Source organism: Somniosus microcephalus, chromosome 15 (assembly GCF_052327205.1).
Source record: "Somniosus microcephalus isolate GS21.2 chromosome 15, FLI_Smic_1.0, whole genome shotgun sequence".
NCBI classification, from domain to species: Eukaryota; Metazoa; Chordata; class Chondrichthyes; order Squaliformes; family Somniosidae; genus Somniosus; species Somniosus microcephalus.
In genome coordinates, this window is record NC_141001.1 from 53274108 (window position 1) to 53292472 (window position 18365).

Below are 18365 nucleotides of genomic sequence, written 5' to 3' on the forward strand. Positions count from 1 at the left end.
AGCTGGAGTGCTGCGTGCGAGAACCTGAGTGCATCTTCCCTGGCTTGCTAAGCCATTTGTGTTACCGCTGAAGCACTTTTCCCATTTTTTGAGGAGCAGAAGGGAATTCAGTTTTAAGAGATGAAGACACCCATTTGGGAATTTTTTTTCAATTTTTTTTTAAAGGCAGTAGAGGTGTAAGGGCTGAAAACTGCATTTTTTTTTACTTCATTTTTATTTTTCAGTTCAGAAGGCATTTCCCTTCTAAGCAAATGACAATGCCCTTTTAATATCCTTCAATGCCTAGTGAAATCATAGCCTCGCTTCCAGAGGCTGTTTGAAGATGCAACGCCACATTCGGGACTGGTGCCAGGACTAACGCCACCAGGAGGGCGTTACACGGTCACTTTAGCGCTGGGCTGAGGATCTTTGGTCCCCAACACATTTTTTACTCCTACTGGCGCCACCATTTTCGCCAGCTGTTAACCCGCTGCCCTGGTGGCACCGGCAACTTTTGTGTCGCAGTCGAATTTCTAGGCCATAGAGATTAAAATGAAACAGAAAAAGGAGGCTTATGACAAATGTAAGGTTCACAGTAGAGAACCAAGCTGAATACAGAAAATACATAGGAGATCTGAAAAAGGGAATAAGAGGGACAAAGAGAGAGTCTGAGAATAGATTAGCGGCTAACATAAAAAGAAATCCAAACGCCTTTTATAAACATAAAGATAGTAAAAAGGTAGTCCAAGGAACGGTGGGGCCAATTAGGGACCAAAAAGGAGATATTCTTGTGGAGGCAGACGGTATAGCTGAGATAATAAATAAATACTTTGCATCTGTCTTCATTAGAGAAGAGGATGCTGCCAATGTAACAGTAAAGGAGGAGGCAGTAGCGACATTGGCAGGATAAAAATAGATAAAGAGGATGTACCTAAAAGATTGGCAGTACTCAGAAAGTAAAAAATGTATGCAGTCCAGATGGGATGGTTACTGAGGGAAGTGAGGGTGGAAATTGCGGAGGCTCTGGCCACAATCTTTCAATTCTCCTTAGATATGGGCGTGGTGCCAGAGGACTTGAGGATTGCAAATATTATACTCTTGTTCAAAAAAGGGGAGAGATAAACCCAGTAATTACAGGCCAGTCAGCCTAACGTCAGTGGTGTCAAAACTTTTAGAGATAATAATCTGGGACAAAATTAATTGGCACTTGGGAAAGTATGAGCCAATAAATGAAATTCAGCATGGATTTGTTAAAGGAAAATCGTGTTTGACTTCGTGATTGAATTCTTTGATGAAGTAACAGAGAGGGTTGATAAAGGTAGTGTGGTTGATGTTATATATATGGACTTTCAAAAGACATTTGATAAAGTACCATGTAATAGACTTGTTAGCAAAATTAAAGACCATGGCCTAGAAATTCACTTTGGGGCGGCCAGCTCGCTCGCGCCCAAAAGTTAGCGCTGGGCGGGGAGCCATTAGCGATCGTCAGATATTCAGTGTTTGCGCCCCAATTCGGAACCGGGCGCTATACCAGGGTGTGCCCGCCTCTGCTTGGGGCGCTGACACTGAATTTCAGCGCTCTTGGTGCCGCTGCGCCAGCCGCTGCAGAGCGGCAGGCTGCGGTACTGCAGGCCTCCTCCTTCTCTTAAGGGGGAGCTGCCTGCAACGGGGAGATCGCCGCTGGAGAGTGCCGGCAAATGAGCCCGGCACCACGGAGAAGTGCCGGGTTCGCGGAAAGCAGCCGGCAATGCCACGGGGGGGGGCGGTGGAGGAGGCCGGGGAAGGAGGTGCGGGCAGGCGGCCGCCGAAAAAGCGGCCGGCCGCACCTCCCCCTTTAAAGCGCCCCACTAAGGCTACAGCACGGCCCCGTTTTCTGGTCGCTGTTTGCGGCCGCTTCGGAGGAGGCAGCTGCAACTAAATATGGGGATCGGGCCGGTTTCGGGGCAGAACCGGGGCACTGCGCACACCGATGACGTCATCGGTGCCGGCGCAGCGCTAACGGCTACCGCCGCCAATACCGCTGCGCTGAATATCAGCGCAAACTCATTTTTGGCGCAGAAGCCCTCTTTAGGCGGTAACTGGCCGCAAAGCTGGCAGCGCCTTAATGAATTTCTAGGCCCATGGGATTAAAGGGACAGTGGCAGCATGGATACAAATTTGGCTAAGGGACAGAAAAATGTTGCTAATATAGCAGTAAAGGAGGAAGTAGTAGCAATATTAGTAAGATAGAAATAGATAAAGAGGAGGTACTTAAAAGGTAGGCAGTACTCAAAGTAGAAAATGGATGTGGTCTAGATGTGATGGTTACTGAGAGAAGTGAGGGTGGCCACAATCTTCCAATCTTCCTTAGATATGGGTACGGTGCCAGAGGACTGGAGGATTGCAAATTTTACACCCCTGTTTAAAAAAGGAGAGAGGGATAAACCTCTTCTCTAGTGAAGATAGATGCAAAGTAAACAGAAAACAGAGAGTAGTGGTGAATGGTTGTTTTTCAGACTGGAGGGTAGTATACAATGGTGTTCCCCGGGGTTGGTATTTTTGATATATATTAATGACCTGGACATGGGTATACAGGGTATAATTTCCAAAGTTTGCAGATGACATGAAACTCAGAAATGTAGTAAACAGTGTGGAAGACATACTTCAGGAGGACATAGACAGGCTGGTGAAATGAGCAGACAAATGGCAGATGAAATTTAACACAGAGAAGTGTGAGGTGATACATTTTGGTAGGAAGAACGAGGAGAGACAATATAAATTAAATGGTACAATTTTAAAGGGGGTGCAGGAACAGAGTGTCCTGGGGGCGAATGTACACAAATCTTTGATGTGGTAGAATAAGTTGCGACGACTGCTTAAAAAGCATATGGGATCCTTGGCTTTATAAATAGAGGCATGGGGCAATTTTCTGCCGTCGGAGGAGGCGGGTTTGGAGGCGGGAAAGGTGGGAAAATCAGATCTAACCAGACATCGTTTATTGCATCAAGGACTACTTGCAGGTGCCAGACCTTAGCTTTAAAAGGTCTCTGAGCACTTTTAGAAGGCCTTCCGAAGTCGGAGCGCCTCATCCGAGAGCCTCGGGGAGGCCCTTGACTTGGAATTAGACATAGTGGTTTCTCAAAATATGTTGCAGGTGGTGCCGCATAGGCAGAAATGCTATGGAATGAGCCAAGAGAGCAAGAAGCCATAAAATCAGACTGGAAAAGTGCTGTCAACAGAGGCGGGTTTCAGTTCCAAAACACTAACTGACCAAGGGCATCCCACACCTCTGAACTCAAGTGGCCAATCAGGGGAAAATCTCAATTTTTTGAAAACTATCAGTGGAGGCGGGTTTCAAACCCACCCAAACCGAAACCCGCCTCCATCTCGCCTCCAGTGGAAAAATCGCCCCCATAGGGTACAAAAGCAAGGAAGTTATGCTAAACCTTTATAAAATACTGGTTGTGGCTCAGCTGGAGTATTGTAGCCAATTCTGGGCACCACATATTAAGATGGATGTCAAGAGAGGGTGCAGAAGAGATTTACGAGAATGGTACCAAGGATGAGGGACTTCAGTTATGTGGAGAGACTGGAGAAGCTGGGGTCGTTCTCCTTAGAACAGAGATGGTTAAGAGGAGATTTGATAGAGGTGTTCAAAATCATGAATGGTTTTGATAGAGTAAATAAGGATCAACTGTTTCCAGTTGGCCGAAGGGTCGGTAACCAAAGGACACAGATTTAAAGTGATTTGCAGAAGAACCAGAGGCAACATGCAGAAATATTTCTTTATGCAGCAAGTTGTTGTGATCTGGAATGCACTGCCTGAAAGGGTGGTGGAAGCAGATTCAATAGTAGTATTCAAAAGGGACTTGGATAAATACTTGAAGGGAAAACATTTACAGGGCTATGGGGAAAGAGCAGGGGAGTGGGACTAATTGGATAGCTTTACCAAGGAGCTGGCACAGGCACGATGAGCCAAATGGTCTCCTCTGTTGTATGACACTGGTCCTAGTATTGTCCTTAATGTATGAAATCTGGTCAGTGAAAGATAATTGAGAGGCAATTTTATTACCTTTATTGATGAAGAATAATTTCAGAAGCTCCCCCAATGCCTCAGCATGTTTATCCCATGATGCCTGAGCCATACAGAACGGGAAGGTCCCACTTTGCTCCTGGTTTGTGCTAAATGAGCTGATCTTCAGCGAGATGGTGAAAGAGATGCTGCAGTTAACACCAGCAGCCCAGTATCAGGGAAGGAAAATCACAGGGTTCCTGCTGTTGGTTGGCTGCTAGCTAGCAGTTCATGCTGGAAGTGCACGTCTGTGGACGTCCAGGAAGGACAGGATTGGACTTAACTGTAACGCGCAGATGCGCACATGCACACACAGACATACACACACACATAGCCTACTCATAGTCACTGTCAAGAATCATACATGAATAATGGCCTGAAGTACCAGAGGTTGCCTAATGTAACCAGTAAAGAATCATGCTTTCAAGAGAGGAGAGGAAAATGTTGACAAGAGGAATAAAAAAAGTCAGAGGCAGCATTGAAGCATAAACACATTATGCCACAAAGTAGTGAGGTGGGAGTTTTCTTGCTTCATTAGCCATGCTCTGAGTTTCCAGGCTCAGCCTTGCCACCATAGGGGTAGTGCCAAGTGTAGGCCAATTGTTTCCGCACAGGGAGTGGGGCCAAGATGGAAGATAATATTCATATAATATAAAAAATATATTTTTAAGTGATGCTATTCATTTTGCTTGTATAAATTTGTGCCACTGCAATGTAATTTTCAAGAACACACAAGCTGCCAGACATTACAATGAAAGAAAAGTCCCATGCTTTTTCTTCACCTGCGTTTAATTTGGGTTTTTTTATTTGCATGGTTTAATCACATGAAATCCATTCTACACTGCAATAATTTGGTAAGAAGTAAATCCATACATCAAAACAGAGCTTCTTAAAAGAGACTGGGCTCTGCAGGATGTTAGGTGCACTTACCCTGAAAATCTGTGGGTCTGTCTTGTATCCTCAGTCCCAGGGATCCTCTGGTCTGTATAGCTCAGTATTACACCACTCAATGCATTTCCCCACAAAGCCATCTGAGGATTTAGCTACTTCTAACATTGGTGAGTTTTCTATGTTAGAGTAAGAGGTTGTTCAGCAGTTCAGAGATCTCAAAAAAGATGACCAAATAAAACAATTTTCACCAACATTTGAAGAGTTAAGCCATTCAATCCTGCAATGTCTTTCTGGAGACTATTATGCAGTTTAGATGGCATGCCTACCTCAGCAAATGTTTTCATAAAAACTAGATTACTGTAATTCTTTCATATGAAGGAGGGGACCGAAAATGAGTCCATGTTGTGAAATCAAAGGAGAGTTTTAGCAATTGTAAATTTCAAGACCAAGCAAAGATACAACTCTGTATTACTTGAGAAACCTCGCAGAGTCAAGATAAACCGCTCAACACAACACCAGTGGTTGAAAACAATCAGAGAGAAGACTAGTTTAATGAAGGAGTAGAGATTAGGTGACCCCAAATTCAGGTTTTAAAAACATCTAGGTTATAGGAGGAAGGGAAAACTAAAGGAGCTGCACAGTTGTGAAGTCCTGGTGAAAATGAGAAAGAGGCACTAATTTAACGCAAGGAGGAGGGAGAGCATGTCCGCAGTGTATTTGGAGGGTAGGAAGAATAAGAGAGGGATGTACAGAGGAGCACCATCCATAGTGGTATAGATAAAATGGAGAGAGACAAGAAAGATTGTATCAGAGAGAGGACTTGGTGATTGGATTAAAGAGGAGGATCACTATAGGACAATGAACATTTTCTTTAACATGTTCAGAAGTATAAACGTGGCACTAGAAGAGCTACCAAAGACATAGGAGAAAATGGGAGCAGTTTTAAAATTATGGATGGACTTTATAGATAGTTAAAACCTGTTGACGGAGAAAGTTTTTGGCACAAAATGGAAGCTGAGATTCTTGGAGTCAGTGTTGGAAATGCGAGAATATTGCTTGAGATCAGAGGAAATAATGATCCAAGAATGTCAATCAATTAATTAAGGTAAAAAAGGGAGCCATCATAGATAAGAGATGGTAGGTGTTGGTTAGCTAGGATAGGGCTGTGTTCAGCACCCCAGCCGTGCATGTGTCAAATGATTCTTGAGCCCAACTACTGTTTTCTTAAGTATCAGAAAAAAGGTCAGCTTAAATCTATTACAATTGTATCCTCTATAATGATATGATGGTCTGCTCAGACTTTCCTGGAAACCGTTTTAACTCGACTATCACTGATTTAGTCTTTGTGACTCACACCACAGTCATCAAACCAGGATTATTATTTTCTTTTCCACAGCAAATTCTAAACTGCACACTGGATGACATTGAGTTCTTTGTAGCCAAACTTCAGAAGGCTGCTGAGGCCTACAGTCAACTGAACCAAAGGAAAAAATCCAAGAAGAACAAAAAAAAGGCACCGGCAGGTACGAACTCCTCTTCTCTTACATTCTCTTACCTTTTATTCCTTCTTTTCGGCAACGGCTTCTCTTCCCGCTCTCGAATTGTTACCTCTGGTGTCCCCCAAGGATCTATCCTTGGCCCCCTCCTATTTCTCATCTACATGTTGCCCCTTGGCGACATCATCCGAAAACACAGCATCAGTTTCCACATGTACGCTGACGACACCCAGCTCTACCTCGCTACCTCTTTTCTCAACTCCTCCACGGTCTCTAAATTGTCAGACTGCTTGTCCGACATCTAGTTCTGGATGAGCAGAAATTTTCTCCAATTAAATATTGGGAAGACTGAAGCCAATGTTTTTAAATCCCTCCATGGCCTCGCCCCTCCCTATCTCTGTAATCTCCTTCAGCCCCACAACCCCCCGAGATATTTACGCTACCTCTAATTCTGCCCTCTTGAGCATCACTGATTCTAATCACTCAACCATTGGTGGCCGTGTCTTCTGTTGCCAAGGCTCTAAGCTCTGGAATTCCCTGCCTAAACCTCTCTGCCTCTTTATCTCTCTTCCCTCCTTTAAGATGCTCCTTAAAACCTACCTCATTGACCCAGCTTTTGGTTACCTGCCCTAATTTATCCTTATGTGGCTCGGTGTCAAACGTTTTGTCTTTTAATACTCCTGTGAAGCACCTTGGGACATTTTACTACATTAAAGGTGCTATATAAATACAAGTTGTTGTTTTCCCCATCCTCCTTTGCTCTTTTTCCTTCATTTTCCCTTCTCACTCCTCTTTTCTTCTACTCTCTTTTCCATTTCCCCTTTCCTCTCTCCGCTTACCTAGCTCATCCCTTCCATCCACGCTTACTCTCTTTTCTGCACTGCCCTACTCTATGCCCTGTTCCTTATATCTCTCACTTTACCAGCACACAAAGGAGAAAACCTCCGGTGACTGAAATTATAAAGTTATGATACATTTCCTGTACAAATGACATGTGTCTAGATGCTTGTTATATATGTACCAGTATTAGCATTATGCTGTGTGTGCCGTACATAAGATATAAAGCAGTTATGATTAACAAATCAGTGATCAGTCGCATATCATTTTTTTCTCTCTCTACTACACAGAGGGTATGCTTACTCTGAGAGCAAAGCCGCCATTACCAGCGGAATTCACCGACTGTTTGCAAAAGATCAAGCTGACCTTGAATATGCTGGTAAGAACTCACCTGAGGGATTGTTTTAACTTTTAACACATTAGGCAATATGTAATTTACTCCTGGTTCACTTGAGGCCATAAGTAATATGTGTGAAGGTGTGACTTACACATTAGACCGAACAGCCTTTTTCAATTTTGTCCTCTCCTGAAGGTACTATGCCTACTAATGTGTGACAGTGAGGGGTAGACTTTCAATTTGCTGTCCGGGGCTAAAACTGCTGTTGTGACATAGAAAAAAATATGAGCAGGAGTAGGCCATTCGGCCCTTCGAGTCTGCTCCGCCATACAATATGATCGTGTTTGATCCTCTATCTCAATACTATATTCCCGCTCTCTCCCCATACCCCTTGACGCCTTTTGCATCTAGAAATCTATCTATCTCCTTCTTAAATATATTCAGTGACTTGGCCTCCACAGCCATCTGTGGTAGAGAATTCCACAGGTTCGCCGCCCTCTGAGTGAAGAAATTTCTCCTCATCTCAGTCCTAAATGTCCTACCCCGTATCCTGAGACTGTGACCTCTCGTTCTAGAGCCCCCAGCCAGGGGAAACATCCTCCCTGCATCCAGTCTGTCTAGCCATGTCAGAATTTTATACGTTTCAATGAGATCCCCTCTCATTCGGTGAATACAGGCCTAGTCGACCCAATCTTTCCTCATACGACAGTCCTGCCATCCCAGGAATCAGTCTGGTGAACCTTCGCTGCACTCCCTCTATGGCAAGTATATCCTTTCTTAGGTAAGGAGACCAAAACTGCACAAAGTACTCCAGGTGTGGTCTCACCAAGGCCCTGTACAACTGTAGTAAGACATCCTTGCTCCTGTACTCAAATCCTCTTGCAATGAAGGCCAGCATACCATTTGCCTTCCTAACTGCTTGCTGCACCTGCATGTTTGCTTTCAGTGACTGGTGTACAAGGACACCCAGGTCCCTTTGTACATCAACATTTCCCAATCTATCACCATTTAAATAATACTCTGCATTTCTGTTTTTCCTACCGAAGTGGATAACTTCACATTTATCCACGTTATACTGCATCTGCCATGTATTTGCCCACTCACTCAACTTGTCTAAATTGCCTTGAAGCCTCTTAGCATCCTCTTCACAACTCACAATCCCACCTAGTTTCGTGTCGTCAGCAAACTTTGAAATATTACATTTGGTTCCCTCATCCAAATCATTGATATATATTGTAAATAGCTGAGGCCCAAGCACTGATCCCTGTGGTACCCCACCCCGAAAAAGACCCATTTATTCCTACTCTCTGTTTCTTGTTTATTAACCAATTTTCAATCCATACCAGTATATTACCTCCAATTCCATGTGCTTTAATTTTGCACACTAACCTCTTATGTGGGACTTTATCAAAGGCCTTCTGAAAATCCAAATACACCACATCCACTGGTTCTCCCTTATCTATTCTACCAGTTACATCCTCAAAAAACTCCAGTAGGTTTGTCAAACATGATTTCCTTTCCTAAATCCATGTTGACTTTGTCTAATCCTGTTGATATTTTCTAAGTGTCCTGTTATCACATCCTTTATAATAGACTAGCATTTTCCCTACTACTGATGTTAGGCTAACTGGTCTGTAGTTCCCGGTTTTCTCTCCCTTTTGTAAACAGTGGGGTTACATTTGCCACCCTCTAATCTGCAGGAACTGTTCCATAATCTATAGAATTTTGGAAGATGACAACCAATGCATCCACTATTTCCATGGCTACCTCTTTTAGTACTCTGGGATGCAGATTTCAGGCCCTGGGGATTTATTAGCTTTCAGTCCCATTAATTTCTCCAGCACTATTTTTTTTACTAATCCTAATTTCCTTTCATTCTTCCTTCTCACTAGACCTTTGGTTCCTTAGCATTTCTGGGAAGTTATTTGTGTCCTCTTCCATGAAGACAGAACCAAAGTATTTGTTTAATCGCTCTGCCATTTCCTTGTTCCCCATTGTAGATTCGCCACCTATTATAGAAACTGGCCGATTTTCTTTCAATTGGAAATGAAAGTTGAGCAGTTTCTATAATGGGCGAGCAATCCGCAGTGGCAGTTTACGGCGGGTGGCAGGTAAGTAAATCTACCCAAGTGCCAGTAGGCTCGTCAACCACGGCCATCCAAGTAAAGCTGTCTATCCACTGCAGAGCAGCAATCAACAAAGCAAATAGAATGCTGAACGATATAGCCAAAACTATAGAGTACTGAATTTGAATAAGACATTTGCCTGCTTGTATGGTGGCGAGAGATGAGACCAGATACAAATCATGAAGCTGCTTTATTTCACACTAAGGCAAACTTACAGAAGAGCAGTTATGATTGGACTGACTTACTTTACTTTGTACAACTTACCTTTGTAAAATAAACAAAATAATGAACACACAACACTTCCCCACATCAGTGTATTGTCTTACTTGACTTAAACAAGACGATTTCTACAGTCCTCCAGTATATCTAACCTCTCAGTCTTGATGACAGCTCTCACAGCATTCTCTTTAAAACCTGCCTGACTATCTGTGTCTCTGAGCCTGAAATTCTGAAGGGTTCTCCCAAACCCCTACCATAATTTGATGGGAGATCAGTGTAAACCCCAGAGAAATGGCATAAATTGCATTTTTAATCATTTATGCCATTTTTCTCAGGGGTTCCATATTGTCTCCCACCATAGAACCACCGCAAAATTTGTCTTTGTTTTTATCTCCCTCTGTTCACTGCCAAGAAAGGATCTTCATCCAACATCCACACAAGCTTACTTTCCAGAAAGAGGACACTGAATAGAAAGCAGGAGTGGAAAACCTTGATTTTTTTTTTCTCATCTTCCTAGCCCAATGGCACTGAATCAATTGTATTGCTCACTTCTACCAATTCAGTTGAGATTCGCCAACTCAGCACAGACCAGAAATTGAATCAGTGACCTTCTGGTCTGTATGGCGCAGCTCCTTTACCAATTAAGCCATCAGCAGTGCTTGTAACTCTGCTTTTATATTTGCGACTCGCTATCAGCCCGCCGAGCGCAGGTTCGGCGAGATTTTCGGAATGAACTGCCTGCCCGCGCAAGAGGAGTAACTCTTCTGTCTTCCACCGAGGGGCCTCAAGAACATTAGGGTTAATATTACAAGGCTCTGTGCCGTTGGCGGGGTCTCATACGCAGCCAGTGCATGTTGGAAAATCGCAGGAGCATTCCCTGTAATTCTCCATCCATCGAAATCACTGCAGATTTGAAATGTTGCAACAAGCCAAATGAGCAACTTCCACAACATCCAAACAGTGAAAGAGGTCAAGGTACACGTGCTTTACTGGAATAGTATGGAGGATACTTTGCAAGGAATTTGACAGATGTCATACCTCTCCTCAGATTGCTTAAAATGGTCACTTTCCCAAAAACTAGAGAGATCATTTTAATTCTGCCCACCCAGCAGAAACAAGGTGGGGTGGGGGGGGAAGTTAAATTTGCCCGGAGACTCACCCGCCAACGTTCCACTCTCTTCCCACAGACTACAATTTTAATCTATTCTTCTGAGCAGGCGAGCAGGGCACTTACTGGTGGGGTCCTTCTTTAAATATGCAGATCAGGCTCCAATTATGTCATCGGGGCCCAACTGCGATTTTAACCATGAGCAGGGAAGCGGTTGATGCTTTTCTACCGGGTTAACTGAGCAGGAAGAGGAGCTGAAGCCAGAAGAGGCCGAAAGAGGAAAGTTTTTATTCACTTTCTTTGTGGAGCTAGGAGGCCTCCCCTTCCCTGGCCCCCGCGCCCCCCGCCCCCCACCCTCCCAGAATGCAAAAACCTCCCGAATCTCCTCTCCATGACTTACCTAACAACGGAGGACCGTTCGGCTGCCCAATGTTGCACTCCTACCCACTGGGCTGCTGCTGCTTCCCACTGGTTTTGGTTGGGAAACTTGCCGGGGGCATGCAGGTGAGTCCCGGGAGTTAAAATCAGGACAGTTTGCCACCCTCCTCGAATTAAAATCCAGGCTTAGGTCTTTTAGGCTATCTGCCTGTCCATCTCTCTGTGTATCGGTCTGTCTAAGTATCAATTTTGTTGTAAGAAACTTGAAATCTATGTGCACAACTCTCCTGAGCCTCCACAAAATTAAGTTAATAACAGGATCATTGAATCTACAAATTATTAAGGAGAAATATGATAAGTTATTGATCAATTTATCATTGCACAATTTTTTTAAATCAAATAGGGTGCTCCAGTTAGAAAACTGTATGCCAACGGTTACTGGTTCTGAGGATTGACAAACACTGTCACTGATCTGCACCTTTTCTTGTTTGTAGGCTAAACTGAAGAGGCACATACAAAATCCAAATGCAGTGGAGTTGCTTCACTTCCTGTTTGGACCACTTGAAGTGGTAAAGTAACAACACCTTGTAATGATAAGAGATGGCTTATGCAATGGTGGCGGGGTGGGGGCATGTTAATCAGTTGGGGAGGTGTTAATCATCTGACAGTATCCTTGCACAAAAACCCTGTTGCTGGTCTGAATGTAAAAATGTGGCAAATGTTAACCTGCACGTGTCGATAATGCATCATTGTCACTCTTCCAATTCTGAGTTTTAGATTAGCTGAAACACTAGTCTTTAGAGCAGGTTTCCTCCAGCAAAAATCCACTGGTTCTAAATTTGCTCCCAGCTTCAAAATGAAGAAGCAAACAAGTAGGTAAAGGTCCTTATCTTAGTATTTTAGAGAAGTTAGGATAGGTTAGATTAGGTAAAAAAAAAGAGAAAAATTAAAGTTTAAACAATGGGGAAAGATAGAATAAAGAGAAACTAGTTGTGACTGGATGAGCAGAAATGGGGGTAATTTTAACCCCCCAGGGCAGGTGGGAGCTAAAAAAAATTTTTAATGGACAACCCAACCCCAACCTGCCCACTTCCGATTTTAACGGAGGTGACTTAGGGGCAAGTGACCAACCCGCCTCCATTTTAACGTCACTTTTATTTTTAACACCTGAAGGCCGGGTTTCCCGGGCCTCAGGAAACCCGGCAGCTGAAGCGAGGGGTGAAGGGCTGGATGGAACAGGTAAGTGCCTTTACAGGACAGCTTGTGGGCCAGGAGCAGGAGTGTTTTCCCCCTGGCCCAACAAGCTACCCTGTAATACCACCACCCCCCCACCCACTTCTGTCTGACCCTGATGTATATTAGACAATTTGATAGTAATCTGTATGCAATGAATTTGTCCTCATTCTTTTTGGTTTTGATTCTTATGTGGTGCTATATTGGGCAGGTGGTTCGGGCCATTGGAGGACCAGAAGTGCCCAAGACCATCATAAGCCCTCTGCTTTCCAAGGACGCTACGGATTTTCTAAGGGGCCACCTAACTCCTAAAGAGATGGCACTATGGGAGGCACTAGGAGAGGCATGGACCAGATCCAGGTGAGGACACAAGATTCCATTTTCTGCAGTAAGCCAATCACAAAAAAAAGGGAATGATTGCATTGTGTATATAACGATATATATTATATGGAGGATCTATGCCAGTTGTGCAGGAAATGGTCTGATTGTACAGTAATTAAGAGATCCATTTGTAAAGCTGCTGAATTTCTCTTCAGTGCCTGACGAATGAATACTGGCTCTTCTGGCATCACCTACACAGCTTGCCCTGCTCTCAAATATTGGCTTCTTCAGTTCTGCAGTGGTTGAAAGTGCTGAGACACACACGACCTGTACAGACACACATGTAAATGAATTGTCGGTAATTAAATGGTGTGTATCGGACATGCATTTTTTATTGCTGATAAAGTGTCCTTCTACAGATAGGAGAGAGTCTGGTGTTAGAGGATTCCATGACAGCTACCGACATTGATCTACCAACAAGTAGAATAATTCAAGTCAGAGAAGGGGAATGAGATGCTGAAGGGCCAATTTTAACTCCTGGCGGGAGTAGGGCCTCATTTGTAATCTGCCGGTCAGCTGCTCAGCTGTTTCCGTCGGCAGCAGAAGCCCAGACTTTCCTTGTGGGGCCCGGGAGAGCATTTTTTATTCCCAATAGGTTCACTTGTCCCACTCAGGGTGGGTTAAAATGCCATTGGAGTCCTATGTATTCCAAAAAGCAGCAGCAGGAACAAAGTGGGAAATGGAACCACTTCAGCTTAACTGCTCCCCCATTTCCTTCCCGCCAATCAGTTAGGGTTAATAACCCATCTCTGGTATCTGATTCCCTCCTGCATTGAATCTCCATCTTCGGTCCTAGCTGGGATTCTGACGACACTTGGTTGATTGATGTAGGCAGACACAAGTAACAGGCACCCCTCAAATTCATTACCTTCAGGTTAGAATAATGGTTTTTGCACTTTTCTATGTGTGGACCCACTGGAAAAATTAACACACTCCCAGGAATCTCTAAATTCTGCCACACTTCTTGGGACCTTTGCAAATATTGACGTCTGGGAGCCCCTGCAAAATTTGACTGAACCAACTTCTAATAGGCAGTACCAGCTATCCAACACAGTGCTATCATTAGGGGAAGAAAATGTTTTTTGTAGTCTGCACCAGGGACCGAAGACACCAGTTAGGACATTTATGGCTTAGGAGACAAGTTGAGAGCTGATGTGTGACTAGGGGTAGAACGTAACGTGCAGCTTGCTGCAAGAACTCTGCTATTTTGACACATTGTTCATAAATATTTAACCAAGGTTCTGATCGCGGGGATTGTAGTTCAGTGCTGGCACAATTTTTGCTTCAGAATGCTGGCTGGGCTAGAGATTGACATTCCTCAAATGCCTTGCCTGGCTACAAATTGTATAAGAAATAGGAGCAGGAGTAGGCCATATGCCCCTCAAGCCTGCTCCACCATTCAATAGGATCATGGCTGATCATTGACCTCAACTCCACGGTGGGAGCCTGATCTCCATATCCCTTGATTCCCCTAGAGTCCAGAAGTCTATCTATCTCAGCCTTGAATATAATCAAAGACTCAGCATTCACAGCCCCCTGGGGCAGTGAATTCCAAAGATTCACAACCCTCTGAGTGAAGAAATTCCTCTCGGTCTTAAATGGCCTACCCCTTATCCTGAGACTAAGCCCCCTAGTTCTAGACACTCCAGCCAGGGGAAAACAACCTCTTAGCATCTACCCTGTCAATCCCCTTTGGAATCTTGTATGTTTCAATGAGATCACCTCTCATTCTTCTAAAGTCCAGAGAGTAGAGGCCCATTCTACACAATCTCTCCTCATAAGACAGCCCTCTCAACCCAGGAATCAATCTAGTGAACCTTTGTTGCACCGCCTCCAAGGCAAGTATATTCTTCCTTAGATAAGGAGACCAAAACTGTGCACAATACTCCAGGTGTGGTCTCACCAAGGCCCTGTATGATTGTGGCAAGATTTCCTTGCTCTTATACTCCAACCCCCTTGCCAACATGCCATTTGCCTTCCTTATTGCTTGCTGTACCTGCATGCTAGCTTTCTGTGTTTCTTGCACGAGGACACCCAAATCTCTCTGAACACCAACATTTAAAAGTTTCTCACCATTTAAAAATATTGTTTTTCTATTCTTCCTACCAAAGTGAATAACCTCACATTTCCCTACATTATACTCCATCTGCCACCTTACTGCCCACTCACTTAGTCTGTCTATATATCTATTCTCCTCACAGCTTACTGTCCCACCTAGCTTTGTATCGTCAGCAAACTTGGATACATTACACTCGGCCCCTTCATCTAGGTCATTAATATAGATTGTAAATAGCTGAGGCCCCAACACTGATCCTTGCAACACCCCACTAGTTACAGCCTGCCAACCTGAAAAAGACCCGTTTATCCCTACTCTCTGTTTTCTGTCTGTTAACCAATCCTCTATCCATGCTACTATATTACCCCCAACCCCATGAGCCCTTATCTTGTGTAATAACCTTTATGAGGCACCTTATCGAATGCCTTTTGGAAATCCAAATATACTACATCCACTGGTTCCCCTTTATCTACCCTGCTAGTTACATCCTCAAAAAACTCTAATAAATTTGTCAAACATGATTTATCTTTCATAAAACCATGTTGATTCTGCCTAAACATGTTATGATTTTCTAAGTGACCTGATACCACTTCCTTAACAATGGATTCCAGCACTTTCCTGACGACTGATGTCAGGCTAACTGGCCTGTAGTTCCTTGTTTTTTCTCTCCCTCCTTTCTTGAATAGTGGTGTTATATTTGCTACCTTCCAATCCACAGGGACTGTTCTAGAATCTAGGGAATTTTGAAAGATCAAAACCAATGCATCCACCTCACTTAGAACCCTAGGATGTAGGCTGTCAGGTCCAGGGGATTTGTTGGATTTTAATCCCATTAGTTTCTCTAGTACTTTTTCTCTACTTATATTAATTACGTTAAGTTCCTCACCCTCATTAGCCCCTTGGCTCCCCACCATTTTTGGTATGCTTTTTGTGTCTTCTACTGTGAAGACTGATACGAAATATTTGTTTAACATTTCTGCCATTTCCTTTTTCCCCATAATAATTTCTCCTGTCTCAGCCTCGAAGGGACCAATGTTTCCTTTTGCTACTCTCTTCCCCTTTGCGTACTTGTAGAAGCTCTTACAATCTGTTTTTATATTTCTTGCTAGTTTTCTCTCATTCTATTTTTTCCCTTTTTATCAATTTTTTGGTCATCCTTTGCTGGTTTCTGAAACTCTCCCAATCCACAGGCTTACTACTATTCTTTACAACATTATAAGCTTCTAATTGCAATCTAATGTTATCCTTAACTTCTTTAGTTAGCCATGGATGGATCACTTTTCCCGTGGAGTTTTTGTTTCTCAATGGAATGTATTTTTGTTGAGAATTATGAAATATTTCTTTAAATGCTAGCCACTGCTTATCTACTGCCATACCTTTTACTCTATTTTTCCGATCTACTTTAGCCAACTCATCCCTCATATCTATGTAATTGGCTTTATTTAAGTTTAAGACTCCAGTTTCAGACTTAGGCAAGTCATTCTCAAACTCAATGTGACATTCTATCATATTATGATCACTCTGCCCCAGAGGATCCTTTACTATGAAATTGCTAATTAACCCTGTCTCATTACACAATACAAGATCTAAAATAGCCTGTTCCATGGTTGGTTCCATGACGTATTGTTCTCGGAAATCCTTTCTTCCCACACCACTCTTTGAGCCACGCATTTAACTCTCTGATCTGCTTGACTCTATGCCAATTTGCACGTGGCTCAGGTAGTAATCCAGAGATTATTACCCTTGAGGTTCTGCTTATCAATTTAGACCCTAGCCCCTCAAACTCCTCCAGACTACCTTTGCCAATTTAATTTGTCCAGTCTATATGAAGGTTAAAGTCCCCCACGATTATTGCATTACCTTTGTTACAAACTGCTACTATTTCTTGATTAATATTCTGTCCAACAGTATAGCTACTATTAGGGGGCCTATATACTACTCCCACCAATGTTTGCTGCCCCTTGTTTGTCCTTATCTCCACCCATACTGATTCTACTTCCTGATCTTCTGGGCCGAGATCCTTTCTCTCTACTGTCCTTATGTCATCCTTTATTATCAGGGCTACACCCCCTCCTTTTCCATTCTGCCTGCCTTTTTGAAATGTCAAGTACCCTGGAACATTTAGTTCCCAACCTTGGTCACCTTGCAACCGCGTCTCTGTAATGACTATTAGGTCAAACACATTTATCTCTATTTGTGCCACTAGTTCTTCTATCTTGTTACAAATGCTTCATGCATTGTAACACAAAGGTTACTATTATTCCCGGCTTTGACCTTATTCTCTGTTGCACTGCTACTGTTAAACTTGTTGTCCCTTCCTGTCACACTCTGCTTATTTTTTACCCAAATCACTACACTGCTCTATTGCCTAGACCTTTCTCTTTAGATTTCTAAATTTCCCCTCACCTGACCCCTCCGCCCCCCTTTTAGTTTAAAGCCCTATCTATAGCCCTAGTTATTCGATTCGCCAGGACGTTGGTCCCAGCCCGGTTTAAGTGGAGCCTGTCTCAACGGAACAGCTCCCTCTTTCCCCAATACTGGTGCCAGTGCCCCATGAATTGAAATCCCTTCTTCCCACACCACTCTTTGAGCCACGCATTTAATTCTCTGATCTGCTTGACTCTATGCCAATTTGCGCGTGGCTCAGGTATTAATCCAGAGATTATTACCCTTGAGGTTCTGCTTATTAATTTAGACCCTAGCTCCTCAAACTCCCTCAGCAGAACCTCATTCTTAGGTCTACCTATGTCGTTGGTTCCTACATAGACCACGACAACTGGATCCTCCCTCTTCCACTCCAAGTTCTCTTCTAGCTGCGAGGAGATATCCTTAACCCTGGCAATACAGACTTTAGGACTCTCTCTCGTGGCTGCAGAGAACAGTATCTATCCCCCTGACTATACTGTCCCCAACCACGACCACATTCCTTCCTTCTCCCCCCACTTGGATGGCCTCCTGTACCACGGTGCCGTGGTCAGTTTGCCCATCCTCCCTACAGTCCTTTTCCTCATCTATACAGGTAGCAAGTACCTGTTGGACAAGGTCAAGGGCTGAGACTCCTCCATCACTACATCCTGAGTCTCCATACCTGCCTGACTCACAGTCACGCCCTCCTGTCCCTGACAAAGTCTAAAGTACTACTTAACCTAAAGGGTGAGACTGCCTCCTGGAACAAAGTGTCCAGGTAACTCTCCCCCTCCCTGATGCATCGCAATGTCTGCAGTTCGTACTCCAGCTCAACAACTCTGAGCCGAAGTTCCTCAAGTTGCAGAC

The 18365-nt window shown here is 43.7% G+C and overlaps 1 protein-coding gene across 4 annotated transcripts in view; it reads left to right on the forward strand.

Moving 5' to 3' along the window:
• The window catches only part of eps8l2 (EPS8 signaling adaptor L2), a 282983-nt gene that overhangs the window by 211615 nt on the left and 53003 nt on the right, over nucleotides 1-18365 (forward strand). For all 4 annotated transcript variants that reach the window (XM_086007782.1, XM_086007781.1, XM_086007783.1 and 1 more), the window contains 4 exons: nucleotides 6318-6444; nucleotides 7545-7633; nucleotides 11917-11991; nucleotides 12867-13015. In XM_086007782.1, coding sequence (XP_085863908.1) covers nucleotides 6318-6444; nucleotides 7545-7633; nucleotides 11917-11991; nucleotides 12867-13015 — 440 coding nt within the window. The remainder of the gene's footprint in view (nucleotides 1-6317; nucleotides 6445-7544; nucleotides 7634-11916; nucleotides 11992-12866; nucleotides 13016-18365) is intronic.